Source organism: Leopardus geoffroyi, chromosome D1 (assembly GCF_018350155.1).
Source record: "Leopardus geoffroyi isolate Oge1 chromosome D1, O.geoffroyi_Oge1_pat1.0, whole genome shotgun sequence".
NCBI classification, from domain to species: Eukaryota; Metazoa; Chordata; class Mammalia; order Carnivora; family Felidae; genus Leopardus; species Leopardus geoffroyi.
The window spans coordinates 61440662-61461161 of record NC_059329.1 but is presented as its reverse complement, the minus strand read 5'-3'; the positions used below and the strand labels follow the sequence as shown (position 1 = coordinate 61461161).

General features: G+C 37.3%; 2 protein-coding genes across 2 annotated transcripts; one reads left to right on the top strand and one right to left on the bottom strand.

Moving 5' to 3' along the window:
- Positions 1–10530: 10530 nt before the first annotated feature.
- Positions 10531–11549, bottom strand: LOC123602473 (olfactory receptor 51V1-like). Its single transcript, XM_045486959.1, has one exon. It carries the CDS (start codon positions 11526–11528, stop codon positions 10587–10589), a length of 942 nt encoding a protein of 313 aa, XP_045342915.1. The 5' UTR covers positions 11529–11549; the 3' UTR covers positions 10531–10586.
- A 6338-nt stretch (positions 11550–17887) lies between these two features.
- Positions 17888–18832, top strand: LOC123602472 (olfactory receptor 51V1-like). The gene has a single exon (XM_045486956.1). The coding sequence runs from the start codon at positions 17888–17890 to the stop codon at positions 18830–18832; it is 945 nt and encodes a 314-aa protein (XP_045342912.1).
- The last annotated feature ends 1668 nt before the right edge of the window (positions 18833–20500 follow it).

Genomic DNA, 20500 nt, shown 5'->3' with positions numbered 1-20500 from the left:
GTTGGTTTTAGAGACTCTTGGTTTAGAGCTTCTGATTCAAAGTGCCAGTACGCATTGAGTGTCTGTCTGCCGTTTTCTCTTCTCACTTGCATTCATACAATCAGAGGCTGAGTGTGGTTTCAATGGCAGTTTGTCAGACATACTCATTTTTTGATGGGACAATTAAATGTGCCCAGGAATGCAGACACAGGCTCCCTAGATGACTTATTTTGAATAGGATTGGGGAATTTAACTGATGCTCTATGTTAAGCTTCTTTCTTGTTTTTTTTTTACCAAAGAAGTTTAAAATCTTTCAGTCAGGCAGTCAGAAGTAAAATAACAACAATAACAATAATGAAACACTCACTCTTGAAGAGGTATTCTCTCTCTTAGGCAAACAAGAAGTCGTGAAGTGGGGACTTTGACGTCAGGAAGCAATGATCTGCCTGTGGCAATGCCACATGACAAGCTGTAGTGTAAAATTATGCATATGGAGCATGTAAAAGAGATTAAAACGGTGTATTTACAATCTGCCTTTATCCCAAAGTTGGAATCTAAGGAAATTTTCTGAAAAAAATGTAGATAAAATTTGATATTTGATAAATAATTCAAATAAAAATAAAATTTACTGTGACAAAGCATAAATAAGACAAACTTAAGTTAGACTAAAGTGTTTTACAAGATTTGCTCATTGGAAAATTTATTTCTCATTTGAAAATTGAACTCAGGATATTTTTTTTCTGATTGAATAAGAGCCCCAAATCAAATATTTCTCTGATTATTTCATCAGGATGTTTTTCTATTATTAAAATAACATTTCCATTTTCATATGTATATAGGAAAACTGATCTTAATATTATTTTATTAAAATAAATCAGAAAGTATCAAAACCATTGAACATCTATACTTCAAATATACTATGCAATAGTAAATAAGTAATTATATTTTTTCAGTGGGATTCAGGTTATGATATTATTTCTAATAAAAAATAACCAATTTTGGCACTTGGGTGGCTCAGTCAGTTAAGTGTCTGACTTGGCTCAGGTCACGATCTCACGGTTCATGGGTTCTAGTTCGTGTCAGGCTCTGTGCTGACAGCTCAGAGCCTGGAACCTGCTTCAGATTCTGTGTCTCCCACTCTCTGTGCCCCCCCCCCCCCACTCACACTCTGTCTCTCTGTGTCTCAAAAATAAACATCAAAAAAATTTTTTAAATAACCAGTTTTAGCATATTTCTAATGAGCCACCTTTGGGAACTATTACCCAGCTAGACTCCCTGTACTCTGTCATCATTCTGCTCTAAAAGTGGCAGAACATGTTTTAAATTTCACGTGTGCAGGCAATTCCCCTATTTAAGCGTTAGTGTAATTTTTTTAAAGTTTATTTGCCTCTCACATACTGAAAGTAGGCACAATATTAATATGGAATTAAGTTAATTTCAACATCTTTTTATTGAATGCCTTTTACGAAGATGAAGTTCTGTGCCAAGATCAGGATGGCCAAACAACAAAGGTACAGAACTCACTTGTATCAGAACATGAGACTGAACTTGTTTGACTATCTTGGGGTTCCGTTTTCACACTGGGATATTTGGCCCTATGGTTCAACTATACCCTGCATCCAGTTCCTGGGTTTCTAACCTCTTGCTTAATGATAAAAAATCACTTTATAGATATTTGCAATAGCTATTCCTGGCCATTCCTCTAAATAATTTAATTCTTCTCTAAGAGTCTCTACTCCAAGGGGTCCACCGAGGCAAGATGTAGATATATGGACATTTTGACAAAATTTATTCTCTCATTTGCTGAATTTCAATGAAAATACAATGCTAAGTCTGAACTTATATTCCTTTGGAAGGTACAAAAAATGTGTATATATATGCAAAAGCTAAGTGGTCTCCTTCAAGATTATCTCTGTATTGAAAAATCAATTTAATTGAAAACCCCACTTTTATGCTGCTCTAAGCATTTGCTTAGGTGATTACTAGGTAATCCAGGATTGAGTGATATGTGGTCATTCAATCAGTTTAGATCTCAGATATGTCCAGAATCTACAGACGGGAACCACTTGCAAACTCTCTGGATTGATCTAATTATTCTGTTCCTGACATTTGGTATTCCTCTTACTCACCCTTACTTTCCTAATCCTGACTATTCAATTCCCACCTCATCACACACACACATACACACACACACACACACACACACACACACACACACACCATTATCTAGAATATTTGTTCAATCAGGCACATTTTAATTATAAGTATATGATGTACTGTTTTTTTTTTTCTCTCTGAAGTGAGAAGAAGAACTTAGTTTCCAAGGAAACTGTCTTCTCACCAGCCCATCTTTACTTTTTCACACTTAACTGAGCCTTTTGGTGTCTCCGTCAGCTGTGACAGAGCACAGTTGGGCTATGACCACAACATATAAGAGTCAACAGTACCTGAAGGAGGCTTTGCTCTGAGGACGACTTAATGCCAAAGGGAAAGCTGATTTCTCCTCTGATGGGGATTTATTGCACCCCAGCATCCTAGAATCTTATGTTTGGGAAGTACTCTATAAAGCTTCACAATTGATTATATGATTCCTTATGGAACATTTGTTTCTGACCACTTGGCCTCTTAGTGCACTATTAATTCTACCAAAAGGTGAATGTCTAAGGAGTCAGTTTATATTTTTATAAAATTACTTAGAGAGATAGATATATTAAATGACTATTTTTCCAACTATCTTCTTGAAGCCTGCAACCCACCCAGTGTGATGTTTACTTTTTACTCAATTTGGGTGAACAGAGATTTTCTTCCTTCAACAGGCTTGTGCAAAATTATTTTGGGGGCATCATGGAAACCCTATTGTAAATGAAACCAAAATTCCATCCACCACAGTATTCCCTCAGTCCTTTAAGGGCTATAAATTCAAAAGCTTTGTGTATTTGTTTGCTTAAAATCACCACTCCTCTTTACTAAGGAATACACCAATCTCTCTGACCATATAGCTCTCCTTCATTAATTCTCATTTTCAAGCCCCAGAACCTCACAGAAATCCTTAATGTGAAACCCATATTCTCACTGGTAACCGTTGCTGCTATTACCACCTCTTTCTGATTCACATTTCTCTCACGTTTTACTCATGGTATAATGCATTAGCTGCTCCTTTACTACCTGTCACCACATCCTTGCTCCTTTCACTGTCTACCCCCCTGTGCCTGAATATCTCACATTATAATCTATATATTCTGTTTTTCCAACAGAGAAGCTTAATGATATTGGAGAAAAAAATCACGATTCTGGAAGGATTCCTATGAAAATCCTGTAGCTTTTGATTCCCTGGCTGATTTCCAGCCCTTTCTATTCATAAATTTCACCCGCCTCAACTCTATAAATAGCTCCTCTCTCTTGATGGTAAGATGTTGGTTACAATGTTACAAACTCTCACTTCTTTCCCTCTGGCATCCTTTACTCCAGCAGAAAGGGAAGCTCTTCTCTGGCAGCTACTATTCCTAATTATGTTCTCTTCTAAACAATTAGCTTTTTTGTTTGTTCATTAGCTTTCTCCCCAAACCCTGTATTTTCTTTTCCTTCCGACATATGGGGTTTTTTTTTTATGTTACAGGTTTAAACACATTTTGTTATAATATGTGTCATGGTTCCCTCCTGCTAACGTTCTCTATCTTATTCTAATTGCCACTGTAATCCTTCCATGAATCACTACGACGAGCTGTATTTCTTAAATCAATAAGTGATTTTCTACACCATTCTCATAAACCTTTGTATCCATAACTCTTTAAAGTCCGTTTTTTTCTAGAAAAAATTTAAATGGCACTTCAATGAAATTATAAATTTTCAGAAGACTCTGTTGATATTTGTTCAGTAGTCATTATATTTTCTCTTTGAAATGCGTTTTTCATTTCTGTGTCACATTCTAACCTATTTTTCTTCCTGTCTCAAAATACCCTCTCCTTGTTGCTTTGTTTGACTCCCTTTATATTGTTGATGCCACAACTTCCATTAATAACTGTATTCCTCTCCATGGATCTCTTTCTACTCATTCTATATATCCCTCTTGTCCAGAAATATTACCGAATCCATAGTTTCAATAACCACGGATTAAGAGTACATAACTATCACCTCTCCATAAATCTAACCTAAAGACAAGACATACTCATTAAATCCCCTGTGTAACAGTTCCAGCTGTGGTGAAGGTCCTCTGTTTCAGGGAGCAGGGAGAATTAGTGAAAAATCTGATTTGGGTTTTAGATTTATGCATCTTTATTTAATCCAGACTTGCCAGTCACCTAGCCAATATACCTCACTAGGTTCAGGACTCTTGTGACTAGAGTTTTTATTGCACATAGCTGGAGATGGTGGGGGGAAATCCTAAATTCCTGTAGAAGAAAATAGAATAACTAGCCATCTTTCAAATCCAGCGGTATATTCAGTGATGAAATGCTTAGGAATAAGCAATTTCCTAATTTCTTAATTTCACTATTTCCATATGTGCTATTAATATTATTGCTAACTTTCACTGAATCACCCTTGCAAACTTATCAGTCACGTTGAAACGTATGCTAGAATTCTGCAAAGTAATTCATTCCTGTGCTTCTATCATTTCCTTCAGGTTTCCTCCTACCCTTCCTGGTCTTTCTTGTCTGCCAAAAACTCATTATTAAACTCTCAACTCAAACATCACCTCCTCTGTGAAGAATTGTGTGATGTTATAAACAAAATTCAAAATTCTTCTTTTATGCCCCCAACATATGACTATTTATTAAATACATCACAGTAGGAACTAATTAATATTTTACTTCCCCCTCCCCCAATCTATTTAACATCAGAAATGCATGAAACTTAATGGAGACGCAAATTCACTGACACTGTTTCCAGATGTATATCTGCATGGAGAAGAGAGGGTAGAGATTAGGAAAAGTGAAGAATCAGTGTACGAAAAGTGTTAAGAATCTTATCTAGAAAGAATATGTTTCCACTGTTTTTATTTCAGTATTCTCTTCAAACACTCCCTAAGTCAGGATGTATATTTGCTTTGGTTAAAGATATGAAGAGATTTACCATGGAAGAGAGGGGGAAATACTAGTCAAAAATGCTAACAAGACCAGGATGAACTCAGTATCCCTTCTTTATGCTCCTCATGTCCCACATGAAATTCTGACAATTGTTCTGCTCCTTTTAGAATTTCGTAATTCCTCATACATAATTACAAGTGGCACTTTCCCACTATCCTCTTAGACCCTTTCTGACATTTCTCTGTGTACTTACAATCCCAGTTCTCCAATCTTCTCATGTGCACACACTGGCGTGCTAACGTAGCCAAACACACAGTTATAAAAAAAAATTGTTCCCAATGAGACTAATACAGGACAAATACAATATCAGAGGTGGGAAAGGCTATGTGATGCAATTCTCTTGAGGAATGCAGTTAGTGACATATGCCTTCATATACTATAGAATATTTTTTCCAGCTTTCAAATAGCCTCTAAAATTGAATTCATGAATATCAGAAAGAAGTAAGCACTGAAACCAGGACTCCATTGCAAGTATACTCAGGGACTCATAATTTAACTTCATGAAGCTGAAAGGGAGAAGTGGAAACTGAGGGGTCTTCCCAGGAAGAGCTAATCTAAACACATGGAAGATGCTTTTACACTTGTGAGACAAAACCTTAGGGACTTTTTTTTTTTTTTTCACTTAATCTCTTACTTCTAGAAATCACCTGGTGGTTAATTTTAACCGATTGGTGCTAACCAAATGACCAAATATAGGATCAACTACCTGGTCTTTCATAATAAGCTGGATCATAGAGGCATTTTCACCTTGGTTACACAAAAAAAGTGCACATTTACACAAAATGAGTTACACTGATTCATAATCCTAATACTGCCTCAGTAGAACTATTTTACCTATGATATCCTGAAACATTAATGAGTGGTTAATATAGCTTTTGTTGTTTTACATAACAGAGTTGTTGACCTCAGGAAGGCACCTTCTGGTTTCTGAAGGAAGGAAAAATTCTTCATAAGTGTATTATCATTATTGTTGTTATTACTATCATTACAAAATCAATCACAGCATGAAGTTGGGAACTCTGATTCTGCCATAATTCTTACTCTATAGGAACATTCCTAATGAATATATAATTAATTTTTACTTATGTTTCTTGCTTCTTGGTTGGTTGAGGGGCACTAATCTAGTCTGTGGATTCAGAACAGTTTCTAGTAAAATCCTGGATAAATATACTTCTCATTATTCATGGCCATTATTTATGACATCTTTGGGGCTTACTTCCCCTATCTATAGAGTGTAGGATTTGAACTTCTTGATCATGAAACTCATCACCTGCTTTGGCATAACTTTCCACAACTATGTGGGCTGCTCATGAACTCTTTGTGCGCACACACACACACGCACATGCACACACACACATACACACACACACACACACATGTACACATACACACAGAACCTGAGTAAGAGCCTTCTATCAGCAAATGGGTGGAAGTCTTCAGGCAAAGTTCCTTATTTTCATTGTTGAAGGCAGGACTGGCTGAACTAAACAGCTTTGGAATTAAAGGAAAATGCAAAAGAAAACTCTAAACTATAATAGTATTTGATTTCTAAAGGGGAAAATGTGGTAAAATAAAAGAATATTACAGAGTTTTAATCAGTTGAAACTGGTTTATAAGAGGTCTCTTCTGTTTTTGTGTGATACCAAAATATGTTATTTTGTTCTGTAACAACATTTCTCTCCTTTATTAAAATAATTCTTAAAATTATTTAAGCTATGAGGAATACTGTAGAAAGGTGCAGGAAATATAAGATCAAACAAATGGTAGCAAATATGTGTATTGAATTCAAAATCTTTCATTTTGTGCACACTTCTTGTCTTTCAAATATTATCCTCTGATCCTGGTTTTCTAAAAATGTCAACTACAAAATCAACAATTTGTATTTTTTTAAGTTTTAATTAATATAGTGAGTTATTTGAAAACTTACATGTAACACATGAATTTTATTGTCCCTGGAAACAAAAATTACATCCATTTTTTTCACTTAAGGCCAGTGACCACTAATTCTTGAAATATGTACCTATTTTCTTTTTAAAAAAAAATTTTTTTTAACGTTTATTTATTTTTGAGACAGAGAGAGACAGAGCATGAACGGGGGAGGGGCAGAGAGAGAGGGAGACACAGAATCGGAAGCAGGCTGCAGGCTCTGAGCCATCAGCCCAGAGCCCGACGCGGGGCTCGAACTCACGGACCGTGAGATCATGACCTGAGTTGAAGTCGGACGCTTAACCGACTGAGCCACCCAGGCGCCCCAATATGTACCTATTTTCAATTATGACCTTTCTTTCCAATATATGCTAAAAGACACTGTTCAAATTTTTTGTCTCCAATATTTTATAATGTCATAAAAATAAAAAGCATCGTGAAGCAGAGTGAAGTGTATTCTCAGAGTTTATTCACGATTTTCCCAATCCATCTGAGTAATGTATTGGAAGTAAATTCAACTGCAAAGTTTAAACCAAATTAATGTTATATTAGAGTTCTTCTAGAATATTCAACTTAATTTTATGCAGTCCATTTTTAGCATATTTTAACAATTTGCATATTATTTAACTGAATAATCCATACTCTCTTTTTTTTTAAGTTTATTTGTTTTAGGGAAAGAGCAAGCAGGGGAGGGACAGAGAGAGGGAGAGAGAGAGAGAGAGAGAGAGAGAGAGAGAGAGAGAATCCCAAGCAGGTTCCACATTGCCAATGTGCAATGTGGAATGCAGGGCTCGAACTCACAAACCATGAGATCATGACCTGAGCTGAAATCAAGAGTTGACGCTTAACCGACTAAGCTACCCAGGCACCACTGAATAATCCATACTCTCTTAGAATGTCAAGGAGATACCTTGTTGGACATATGAGAAGATGGAAACTTAGGCTATGTTTTGGGTAGATCATTACAGTTAAGCAGATTTTGTGTAAGTGAAAAATAAAATATAATAAGTCATAATACTTAAGTGAGATCATATTTAAAGATGGTTGAGTAAAACTAAGAACACCAAATGACAATTTAATCCATAATTTTCTAATTGATATTATCTTAAAGTTCCTCACGATACATATGAAAACCCAGATGATGCAGTAGGCACATTTGCAAGGCTGGCAAGATTTTCCTGGTAGGATTTGTGCTATCAGCAAAGACACTGTTGACTTTAGATGGTCTAGTGCCCTTAAGACCTTAAGACTGCAGTGACTATTGATGGTGTGCAGCAGCATTCATTAGAGAGGATTGTAGCTGAGGCTGGGGGGCTTTTCTGCAAGACCTCCATCTTTTTTTTCCGTCTCTATTTTTAAGGTGGTTTCTATTGACTTGGAGAAGAGTGATATAAACACAAAGAAGGTACATGACATCAGGGCCCTAAATCTAATAAAAGTAGTTGACATAAACTCATATCACCAGAATGGAATTTCAAAACCCTATAGGCTTGTAGAATTAGATTTTGATTAAGCCAAAGTCTTTCCTACTTTGTGTTGATTAGGGTTCACTTGGCAGAGAGACAGTAAAGGCATCATTTAGACACATTGCTACTGGGGAATCTCTACTCAAAGCACCACTCAGAGGACAAGGAATGAGGGGATATACACCCACATCCACACATCCACACCTATCCACTTAGATCACACTCATTACATACATTGTATCTGTATCTACTTCTCTGTCAACATGAGACAGTATAGGGAAAACAAGAGGAGCATAATTCCTGTAAAGTCTCTGATCTGTGGCAAGTGTTAAAAGTTTCCATAGGTTTAGAGACAGATACCTCCTTCCAGGAAAGAGAACAAACAAGAGATAAGAGGATTAGGGAGTAACAGTTGTTTAAACAAAAACAGAAGAAAAAGTTTAAACAGAAATGACTATTTTAAGCCTGCCTGCGTAAGTATTTCTGTTTTTCAGACACTCTTAAAAAATCTGGACTGTGAAGAAGGGCATCCTGATTGCCTCGTGGCCATTAGAGTAATGTGTATAAGCTAATGATCGTGGGACTGAAGGACACTTCCCTACTCCAAGGCTTTCAAACCTTGGAAAAGTGCCTTTATAAGCTGTACACACTACCCTTTTGAGAGCGACATTTCTCTTTCTTGTTGGTTCCCTTGTATACAAGCTTTCTCTAATAAACTCTACCTATTTTTTTCTCTCCCTTTCAGTTTTCATTTCTATGACACTGAGACTCAAGAACCAGCTTTTAGGGGTCCAGTAACAAACAAATATTGAAAACCTGAAGTGTTCTTTTAAAATTTTTATTTATTTATTTTGAGAGAGAGCAAGAGAGGGGCAGAGAGAGATAGAGAGAGAGAATGCCAAGCAGGCTCTGTGCTTGGTGTGGAGCCTGATGTGGGGCTCGACACCCGTGAGATGTGATGTCCACTTTTTTTTTAAATCTATGTTGATGCTTTATTTGAAACAGTTCTTCTGAGTTTGAAGGTTCTTTCCTGCATCAAATGAAATGAAACTCAAAGCAGGGAGAAAAAAAGCAAAAGGTACTTGTCAGTTTGAAAGTCACAGTTTATCTTTCTATAATTAGACTAGGAGGAAAAAAAATGAAGAACTCACTGGTAGCAGGAAGAAGCAAGAGTCTTCTAGGATCTGGCATTTGATGAGATAGATATTCAGTTACTGTGCATTCCCATTGTTTTTCCATGGCAGAACATATGGCAGAGACTTGGGAACACGCATGCCTGAAGACAGTTTATTCTTATGTTCCGTAACTATGTTGCTTGCATGGCCATTGTTGCCATGGTAGTTGGTTGTACCCCAGACAAATGGGGTGCTTGCTGGTCTGTTCCCACAGATCTTTATCCCAGTCTTCATCGCGAGGAGGGTACTGCCAGGTGCTCTCAGCCAGAGTCTCTTGACATGATATTTAGTGAAAAAATGAAGAATGAACATTTAATGTGGAATGAAGTCACATCTTTATAGCATGGAAAGAAGTAAGAATAAAGTCTTTGGAATAGAGGGATGGGATATCTTTTTATTTCAAAATTCCTGTAATAGACTTGCATTACCACTAATGGGGAAAAAGTAATAAAAGTGGGGGAAGGCTTAGCATAGTAGATTCATATGTTCCGCACTTCACCTTTAGGAATAAAACAAGTCCAATTACACCATATTATATATTTTGATTGAAGTCCCAATTAATTGAATAATCTAAATAGGCATGTTTCCAAAATTTTAGACAGTGGTGTGTCTAAGTGGAATGAAAATATTGTTGAACTGAGGGTCACAATTTTCATATGGCAAACACGCTTCAAGAACATGTCAACAAAATGCAAAGACACTTATTATTACATCTATAATGGCCATGATTATCCTATAGCAGACATTCAGAAATCTTTTCTGGAATGTGTATTGGAAAAAGTTAGTTCTATTTTCTGTCTTGAATTAGAACATCTCTTAAGTTCCTTAATATCCAAGACCTCATAAAAGAACAAACCCTCCAATAAGTTATTCAAATTGTAAGTTGTTGCACACATGGGAAGTAGCATTACTCTTCTGATCTTAAAACATTCTTGCTGATCAACCCAAGGGTTTTACTACATTTTCAGGGAACACCACTTCTTCATCCTGCTTCGGATCTGCTGGGTCTTTACACTGTAGATGATTGGATTCATCAGGGGTGGAAAGAGAATATAGATATTGCCCATGAGGACATGGACCGAAGGGGAGAGATGCTTTCCAAAGCGGTGCACCATGGTGAGGCCAATGATGGGGATGTAAAAGACCAGGACAGCACAGATGTGGGACACACAGGTCTGCAAGGACTTGAGCCTCTCCTCGCGGGATGCAATTGCCAGCACTGTGTGCAAGATGAAAACGTAGGAGATGAGAATAAGCACAGCGTCTAACAACAAGGTACAGATCACCAGAGCCAGGGCATAGAGGCTGTTGAAGCGGATGTCAGAGCAGGCGAGCCGGAGCAGGTCCTGGTGCAGGCAGAAAGAGTGGGACAGGATGTGAGGGCGGCAGTAATGGAAGAGCTTCAGGCGAATGATGACAGGGAGAATGGACAAAGCTGCCCTCATCAAAATGGCCACCATGAAATGAATGACTCTACTGTTAGTCAGGAGGGATGTGTATCTCAGAGGATTGCAGATTGCAGTGAAGCGATCAAAGGCCATGGCAAGAAGGACCCCAGACTCTATGAAGGACAGACCATGGATAAAGTAAGTTTGGGCAATGCAAGCATCTCGACTAACTTCTTGGTTGAGCCCCCACAGGACCCCCAGCACCGTGTGCACTGTGGACAGCCCCATGCACAGGTCAGTGAGGGCCAGCATGGCCAGGAAGTAGAACATGGGCTGGTGCAGGCTGGGCTCTGTCCGGATCACATGCAGCACCATGCAGTTTCCCAGGAAAACCATGGCATAGATGGAGGAGAAGGGAATGGAAAACCAGGGATAGTAGTGGTCCAGGCCAGGGAACCCCGTGAGAATGAATATTGAGGTATTGATAATGGAAGCAGAAGAAGCAGGCATGATTATTTGAAGGTAATGTTCAAGATGAGATCAATATTCACTGACAGTTTTGTCAAAGTGTCTGCTGTGTGGGAGCAGTTGAGTCTAACACAGGTCCTCACACTGTAGCACAGGTCAAGCTAACGTAGACGCCAGGGAAGCCCCCTCTCCAGGAGGAGCTACAGCCCAGGACGGTCTCACAGGGAAGCTCCTTGGTATCAGGTCTCAGGTTATGGGAGCAAATCAATGTCCTGACCGTTGTGGGCAAATCAGATCATGCCCTTCATTTGCTTTTAGTCCCTCTGAGCCGCTTGCAGGACACACAGCAGGTGACAGTGGCAAAGTCATTGAGAGCATAGGGCTGCTCCTGGTCTGCTGTCCCGAGGAAGCCTCTGCACGCTGTCCTGTGGCCAGTGCTTGTGGCACAAGGAGTCAGAAGTCTCCGGTTTATGAGGAAGGAATGAGAGGATTGTGTGGGCCGGGTGGACCCAGGCTCCTGGGAGGCACTCTTCCCTCTTGGTGGCTGATGCAAGTGGAAGATTCCACCTGGTCACTGCAGGTTAGCAGTTCCTTGGAATTGAGAGGAAAGGACAACTGGTAGTGTTTCCCGGAGTCCACAGATCTTTTCTATCTTGGAGGGAAGGGGACTCAGTGTGTCAACTGAAAATCTAATACCCACTCAGAAGGAGGCAAGAAGTAAACACCCAAGGGGACAAGATCGTATCAGAATTCTGAGGAATTTTTAGTCTCAGTTTCAGTCTGAAATCAACTAAAATATTTCCATAAGGCTTACATTTGACTTATTCATTGTGTTTCCCTAAATGTCACTTTCACTGTTCACTAAATTCCTCGGTAAACATGTCTCCCTTTCTGAGCCCCTGAGCTACTTTTTGACAGGTATAATATAAAGAACCATATATAAAAATGTTAGGGAAAAGTGCTACAAAAATGACACAAAACATATTGCTAAAATATTTACTTATGTGTCAGTAATATAAGGTTAATTCTGCACTCATGTGTGAAATACTTAAAATATTTTCTTCTCCTCATATTTGTATCATTCACCGGTGCTGTATATAAAATTATAGGTAGCTACTTCATTCAAATTTCATTTTTTCTTTTGAGATATTTTCCATTTTTTTCCTTGGGGAAAAGTTTTGAGTAGAGCATAAAGAGCATTTTTGCAAATGATTTAATGATAAATTTTCTACCCAAAGTCCATTGTTTTCTACAATGAAGGTCATTCTTCTACATAATCATAATATAATCATCATCATGAAATTATGGCAATGCTGCCATATTGCTGTCATCCAATTATCAGACCCCAGATAAACTTTCTCAAATTGTACCATCAATGTAATTGATAGTAAAATAAAATGCAGTTCCGAATCGTGTGTATTAGTATTCCTATATTTTTACTTTTATTCCCTGTGAAATTTCTTTAGATTTTCCTTGATTTGCATAACTCTTAAACTTTTGAAAGTTACAAGTCATTATAGAATACTTCTCATCTGAGTGTGTTTGATTCATACTCATGGTTAGATTCAAATTATATAGGAATGTAATGAAGATGAGGTTTTATTCTTCTCATGCATATGTTCAGGCTGTGTGTGGTTTGAATTTGTCCAAACACTGATGATGATCAATTATTTTTTCAAGTAGGGTCTTCCAGGATTCATTACTATAAATTAATATATATTTCTTTTCCCCTTTATTTTTTAAGTTTATTTATTTATTTTGAAAGAGAAAGAGGGGGAGAGATAGAAAGAGAGAGAGAGAGAGAGAGAGAGAGAGAGAGAGAGCAAGTGAGAGCACAAGCAGAGGAGGGACAGAGAAAGGGCCAGAGAGAGCCTCAAGCAGGCTCTGCACTGTCAGTGTAGAGCCTGACCCAGGGCTTGAACTCACAAACCTTGAGGTCGTGAAAAGAAGAGCTGAAAAGAAGAGCTAAGCACTTAACTGACTGAGCCCCCCAGGTGTTCCATTCCATTCACTTTTAATAAGCATTTTGTAGGAGAGTACTTGAGACTATATAAATATCTTATAGTCATTGTTTTATATTTTATTCAATAGGTAATTATCAGTCACTATCATTTTTTAGTATTCAATTTATATTCCAGATTTAGTCAGTGAAAGCACCATAATTTGGCTTTTATATTTTAGCACTTCTTAATTTTTGGTACAATTATGTTTGGTACATTTGGTATATTCAGTGTACTTTCACTACCATGGCCCTATAAACATCCATTTTCACAGAAAGCTAAATCCTCTTTTCTTTCTCTTTTGTTTTTAATGTTTATTTTTGAGAGATAGAGTGCGAGTGGGGGACAGGCAGAGAGAGAGAGAGAGGGAGACACAGAATCCAAAGCAGGCTCTAGGTTCCTAGCTGTCAGCACAGAGCCCGATGTAGGGCTCAAACCCACAGATGGCAAGATCGTAACCTGAGCCAAAGTCAGAAGCTTAACCAACTGAGTCACCCAGGTGCTCATGCCCATTTTTTTTCTTTCTTTTTTTTTTTTTAACGTGTATTTGAGAGAGAGAGAGAGAGAGAGAGAGCAAGCAAGGGAGTGGAAGAGAGAGAGTAAGAGAAAGAAAATCCCAAGCAGGCTCTGCACTGTCAGCACAGAGCCCGATGTGGGCCTTGATCTCACCAACCATGAGATCATGAGTGGAGTCAAAATTAAGAGACGGATGCTTAACTGACTGAATCATCCAGGCACCCCCAGATCCCCTTTTCATACAGATTAGTACCTAGAAGTTTAAGAATTGCATGCTAGATGGGCCATATCTATTTTCTTTTTTTAAATGTTTATTTATTTTTGAGAGACAGAGAGAGATAGAGCATGAATGGGGGAGGAGCAGATAGAGAGAGAGACAGAGTCCGAAGCAGGCTCCAGGCTCTAAGCTGTCGGCACAGAGCCTGACGTGGGGCTCGAACTCACAAACTGTGAGATCATGACCTGAGCTGAAGTCAGACACTTACCCAACTGAGCCACCCAGTCTCCCCAAATGGGTCATATCTATTGAGGAATCACTGTTTCCAGGCTCTCTCAGAGAATTGAGCTGGGTTTTGCATCTATATGTATTTCTCTCTATATATATATTGAAATCCTTAATGCACACTTACAAGTTAATTCTTTTTTCATGGTTATAAAGTTGCCACAAACACTGAATTAATGAGTACTGAAGTATTGCTGCCAAGAAAAATAAAAGGTGAAGAAAAAGGTAACCCTTAGTCACAACGTTTTTTGAGTATAACAGCGTTTTGCATTTAATAGATTTAACAGAAACACTGTGGTATTATATAGGTTCACTTATTCTGTTCTCTTTTAAAAATTGTTCCCTTACCAGTGTCTCTGTGAAACAAGCCAGTCTCAACAGTGTTGAAAACCTGTTCAGGCACAAAACCCTTTACCTGCAGAACATTTATGAGATGTTTTAACTTTCTTCTACAGTTTCCTGAACTACTGTCTCTGCCCTGCCTGAAGTTGCACATTCTTCATGCCATGTTGCCATTTAAGCACACAAGCCAGCCAGCGCTGGCTGAGTGGGGTTAACATTTTCCTAAACCTAAATTTCTAAATCTCACAATGATCGCCGCTATGCAGTTTTTGTCGGCTGTCATCTCCTGAATCCACAAATGTGGCTGCTTTTTCATTGTTTCCCCTGTTTCACCATGCATTACACACATTACTTTAGCCCTTTCTCGATAATACAGACACACCAGGGAATTTCTTTTTCTTTTTTCTGGAAGTACCATATTGTTGATTCATCAACATTGAACTCACGTACAACAGCATCTCAAATCATGTCTGAAGGAAGATTATGTCGCACACGTATTTTCTCTGCAAGATAGGTACATCACAGCCTTGCACTTAGAAACACAAGACCTTACTTCAGTACTATGCTTGGAGGCCATTTCAAAAAGTGAAATTGGCACCCAAAGCAACAAAAATGTTTAAAACACGGCACTAAATACCCCAGGAAAAGTGCAGTTTTTTACAATATAAAATCTGAAACAAAAAGGAAGCATACCCTTCAGTTTTCAGTTTGTTTTGTTTTTATTGTTGTTGCTGTAAAAATGGGAGTGATAACTTCCAAAGCCTTTACATGTCAGAACAGAAAGCAGAAGTCTAACAATCTAACTTTGAAATAAAAAAAAATTAATGCCATTATAATTGCATACCCCAAATCAAATATTTGGTATTAAATCTGAAAAAAAAATCACTCAAAATGGTAGAATTAAAACTTCATAATAGTAATGGGAAAAATAAAAAATATACACACATTTAAATATCTCATTTTCATGGATTGGAAGACATGACAAATTTCTCCAGTTTTATGTTTGGTTCAAAATAATCTCAATCAAGGGGCGCCTGGGTGGCGCAGTCGGTTAAACGTCCGACTTCAGCCACGTCACGATCTCGCAGTCCGGGAGTTCGAGCCCCGCGTCAGGCTCTGGGCTGATGGCTCAGAGCCTGGAGCCTGTTTCCGATTCTGTGTCTCCCTCTCTCTCTGCCCCTCCCCCGTTCATGCTCTGTCTCTCTCTGTCCCAAAAATAAATAAACGTTGAAAAAAAAAATTAAAAAAAAAATAATCTCAATCAATATCTCGGAGAGTTTTATGCACGTATTTACAAGTGTATTGCAATATTTGTATGTATAGGTAAAGGAATTATATAGTAGCCGGAACAAATTTGGAGGACTTTGCTGGATTTTAAGACTTTTATAAAGCCATAATAATCACAGTAGTGTGGTGTTTAAAAGGATAAACACATAGATTAATACCAGAATAGAGAGGTCAGATAGACCACATATTCAAGTGACTTTTGGCAAAAGTTCAAAGATAAACCAATCAAGAAAGGATAATCTTTTCCAAAGTGGAAGTACTGAAAGATAAAAATAAACTCGACACCATGTATAAAAATTAACTTAAAATGGATTATAGAACCAAAGGTTAAATGTAAAACTTCTAGGAGAAAACATGAGAAAATCTCATGATCTGGATTTGACAGTTTGTAGATATAATAACAAGAGCATATTCCTTAAAGGAAAAAAAAAAAAAAACATATAAATTGGAGTCTGTCAACACTAAAAAAAAAAAAAAAAAAAGAATTCTGCTACTCTTGCAAAACTTTGTTTTGCAAAAGTCACTGTTAAGAGAAATAAAGGACAATTAACAACCTGAAAATAACTAGTTGCAAATCATGTATCTGTGAAGGATTTTGTAATTTAAATGTGTAAAGAACTCTCCAAACTCAATAAGAAGAGCAGAACTTGATCACAAAGGGAAAATTATTTGACAAAGCACTTCACCAAGAAGTATATACAACAAATAATCATGAGAAAAGATGCAAAAAAAAAATTTGATAAGGGAGGTGCGAATTTAAACCAAAATGATATATCACTACACATCTACTAATATAGCAAAACAAAAGAAAACAAATAAAAATCTGACCGTACAAAGTATTGGCCTAGATATAGAGGAACTATAATTCTCATACACTGCTGGTCCGAAAGTCAAATGGTACAGTTGCCTGGAAGACACGCTGACAAATATTGTCAAAAGTGAAACAAATACGTACCATATGATTTAACTATTCTCTTCCAAGTTATTACCTGACAGAAAGTATTGGTTTGGTACTTTACAGTTTAAAATATCATTTATGTTATATAAAAAATAAGAGATAAAAACATTGTGAAGGTCAGAAAAAGGAGAAATCTCATACAGAATAATGAAATGCCTAAAAACAAAGAAAAATATAATGAAGTATGACTAAAAAGGGTAAATGATTTAGAGAGGGGTTAAACAATTTAGAATGTGCAAAAAAAGTTCTGATTCCCCCTAGTTTGTTAGGCTTCTCTTGGCTAAATTGTAATGTTCCCGCAAAGTCAGATTACTTTACTCAGTCTACTTCCTCTGGGATCTTATGGCCCCTTGGGGGTAGAGAAATAAATAGTCGTGGTAACCAAGAGAAAAATTTAGCAATGCATTTCACATTTTACTGAGGATAATGACAACCATGGTAACAGTACACACAGGTCACATGTTATCTTCCTTCAGGAATAAACAGAGAGTCCCACAAGTCCAGCCCAAATCCAAACCCCGTGGACCCAGAAACATCATTGCTTCTGCATAAAACCCCCTAGTCTCTTGACATACCTAATCACTAGTCCTGGAAAAGCTATGACTAGACAATGGATTTTTGCCTTATAGAATACAGAAATAGGTCTCTATTTGTCTGAGTTTACGACACTTAAGGAAATTGTATTATATTTTACTTTATTTTCTTCTCAAAGGCAGACAAACATTACTAGAAGTTAGGAGATCATAAACTAATCTAATTGTAACATCTCTGTAGAAATATTTTCAATCGTCTACTAATGTCTCCTATCTCTATCTTTAATGTTAATAGTTCCAGATTTATTCTCACTGGTTTTCCTGGCCTAGAAGTTCACTATCTCTGGATCTCCATCCCTTTCTCCTCCATCTATGCCACGGTTTTCCTGGGAAACTGCATGGTGCTGCATGTGATCCGGACAGAGCCCAGCCTGCACCAGCCCATGTTCTACTTCCTGGCCATGCTGGCCCTCACTGATCTGTGCATGGGGCTGTCTACCATGTACACGGTGCTGGGGATCCTGTGGGGATTCGTTCGTGAGATCAGCCTAGATTCCTGCATTGCCCAGTCCTACTTCATCCATGGTTTGTCCTTCATGGAATCCTCTGTCCTCCTTGCTATGGCTTTTGATCGTTACATTGCCATTTGCAACCCACTACGCTATTCTTCCATCCTAACTAATGACAAAATCATGAAAATTGGGGTGACAATCTTATGTAGGAGTTCTTTACTCATACCTCCAGTCATCATTCGCCTAAAGTTCTTAAATTATTGCCGCCCCCACATCCTTTCTCACTCTTTCTGCCTGCACCAAGACTTAATTAGAATGGCCTGTTCAGACATCCGTTTCAACAGCATTTATGGTCTTGCCCTGGTAATTAGCAACCTGTTGTTGGATGCAGTGCTCATACTTATCTCCTATATTATGATCTTGCATGCAGTCTTAGCTATTGCATCACGAGAAGAGAGAATGAAGTCCTTGCAGACCTGTGTATCTCACATCTGTGCTGTTTCTGTTTTCTACATCCCAATCATTGGTCTGACTATGGTGCATCGCTTTGGGAAACACCTCTCACCATGGGTACATGTCCTCCTGGGCAACATCTATATCCTTTTCCCACCCTTGATGAACCCCATTATTTACAGTATCAAGACCCAACAAATACGAAGAAGAGTCCAGAGATTGTTTAATTTCAAAAAATTTTAAGTCTTGAGATCAAATGCGAATTTATTTAAAAGTCGACAAGTGGAGCTCAAAAGGGGAAGGGTGAGTAAATAATTATAAATATATTTAATGACTTCTATTTGTATGTTTTCTATGTTACTCCCTCTCCATTTTCTCCACAACCATCGTAAGTCAGTGAAACTGATATGGGTTATATTGTGATCAGTTTTATAAATTGGAAAGTATATATAAAATGGGCTGAGAATCATATTAATGAATAAGGCAGATTCACTATTAAAATGTATATCTCACTATATCCAATTGAGTGAAGATGGTTTGGCATCCACTCATTACAGAAAACATAAATTTTACTTATTAAGTAGTTTAAGTAATTACTAAAGGATCAACAATGATCTTAGTCCACTTCCACTACTCTAGGCAACATTCCTGTTTATTATTTAGACATTCTACCTGCTATACAGTTTAGCCACTGTACAATATATGGTCATGTAATTGGATCATGTAGAAAAGTAGTGAGACAAACAGCAAAAAAACTAATCTTGGTACCAGGTTATCTGCCAGCCAAACAGTCTTTCCCTACTCCCTTCCTACAATCAGTAACTGAACTAGGGATACTGACAAATAGTAAATACCAGGGTAGAAATAGACTTTTGTGATTAGTTTCTTTAATCATATAATATAAAACAAGTACCATTTGAAAATCATTTGAAAATGATTCCTATGAGTCCATATCTCATTTAAATTTCCTGTACTAGTTAAAAAAAAAAAGAGAAGGAAAGCATACAGTGTCACTATGGCCAACTGATATAAATATGTTTCTAAGGTATCTCACCATCAAGAACCTATAGTAGACACTACTTTTCTTACATATATGAATAGTTGAAAACATATAAAAGTTAAATGATATGGAAGTAGTAGGTGATGGGATTTGGATATATTCTCTTGTTTTAGTTCAAATCACATGACATTTTTATTCTTATCTTCTTTCTGTACTTTTTAATATGAAGTTTACTAAATGGTTATGCAGCCAACATAAAAATATTTATCTCATAATAAAAGTAGAAAGATCACCAAAGTAAATCATGGATGGTAAATAAAGTGTACATATTTGAACTGTTGGTATGTGTACATTTCCCCAAAATATTGTTGCTACCATTGTGTTTATACAATCTACTTAATATATGTAAGGTAAGTTTTTTTGAGGTATACTTACAAACAGTAATTCGCTGTTTTGATGTGCATGTGCAGTTTGATGAGTTCTGAAAAACACTTCTAGTCATGTACCCACCACAATCAAGATGTGGAATATTACTGTCACTCACAAAAATTCCCTTTTATCTCTTTGTGTTCACTCTTTACCCACAACCCCAGGTTCTGGAAATCACTAAGTTGATCTGTCATTCAGTTTGTCTTTAAGAGAAGATCGTGTAAAGTAAATGATAAAGCGTGCAATCTTTATGTCTGGATTCTTTCACTTGCAAAAATCCTCTTGAGATTCTCTCTTGTTATCTGTATGCACAGTTTACTTTTATTGTTGATTCTTATTCCATTTTATCACAGATAATAAGCTGTTTATTCATTTATTTGCAGATGGACATTTTAGTGTTTTACAGATTTGATTTTGAATAAAGCTACTATGAACATGTATTTTCCCCAAGTTAGACTTTATTTTTGATGCTTGCATCTTTA

Coding starts and splice junctions, on each gene's coding strand:
- LOC123602473 (XM_045486959.1), bottom strand. CDS start 11,528: ATGCCTGCTTCTTCTGCTTCCATTATCAATACCTCAATATTCATTCTC.
- LOC123602472 (XM_045486956.1), top strand. CDS start 17,888: ATGTCTCCTATCTCTATCTTTAATGTTAATAGTTCCAGATTTATTCTC.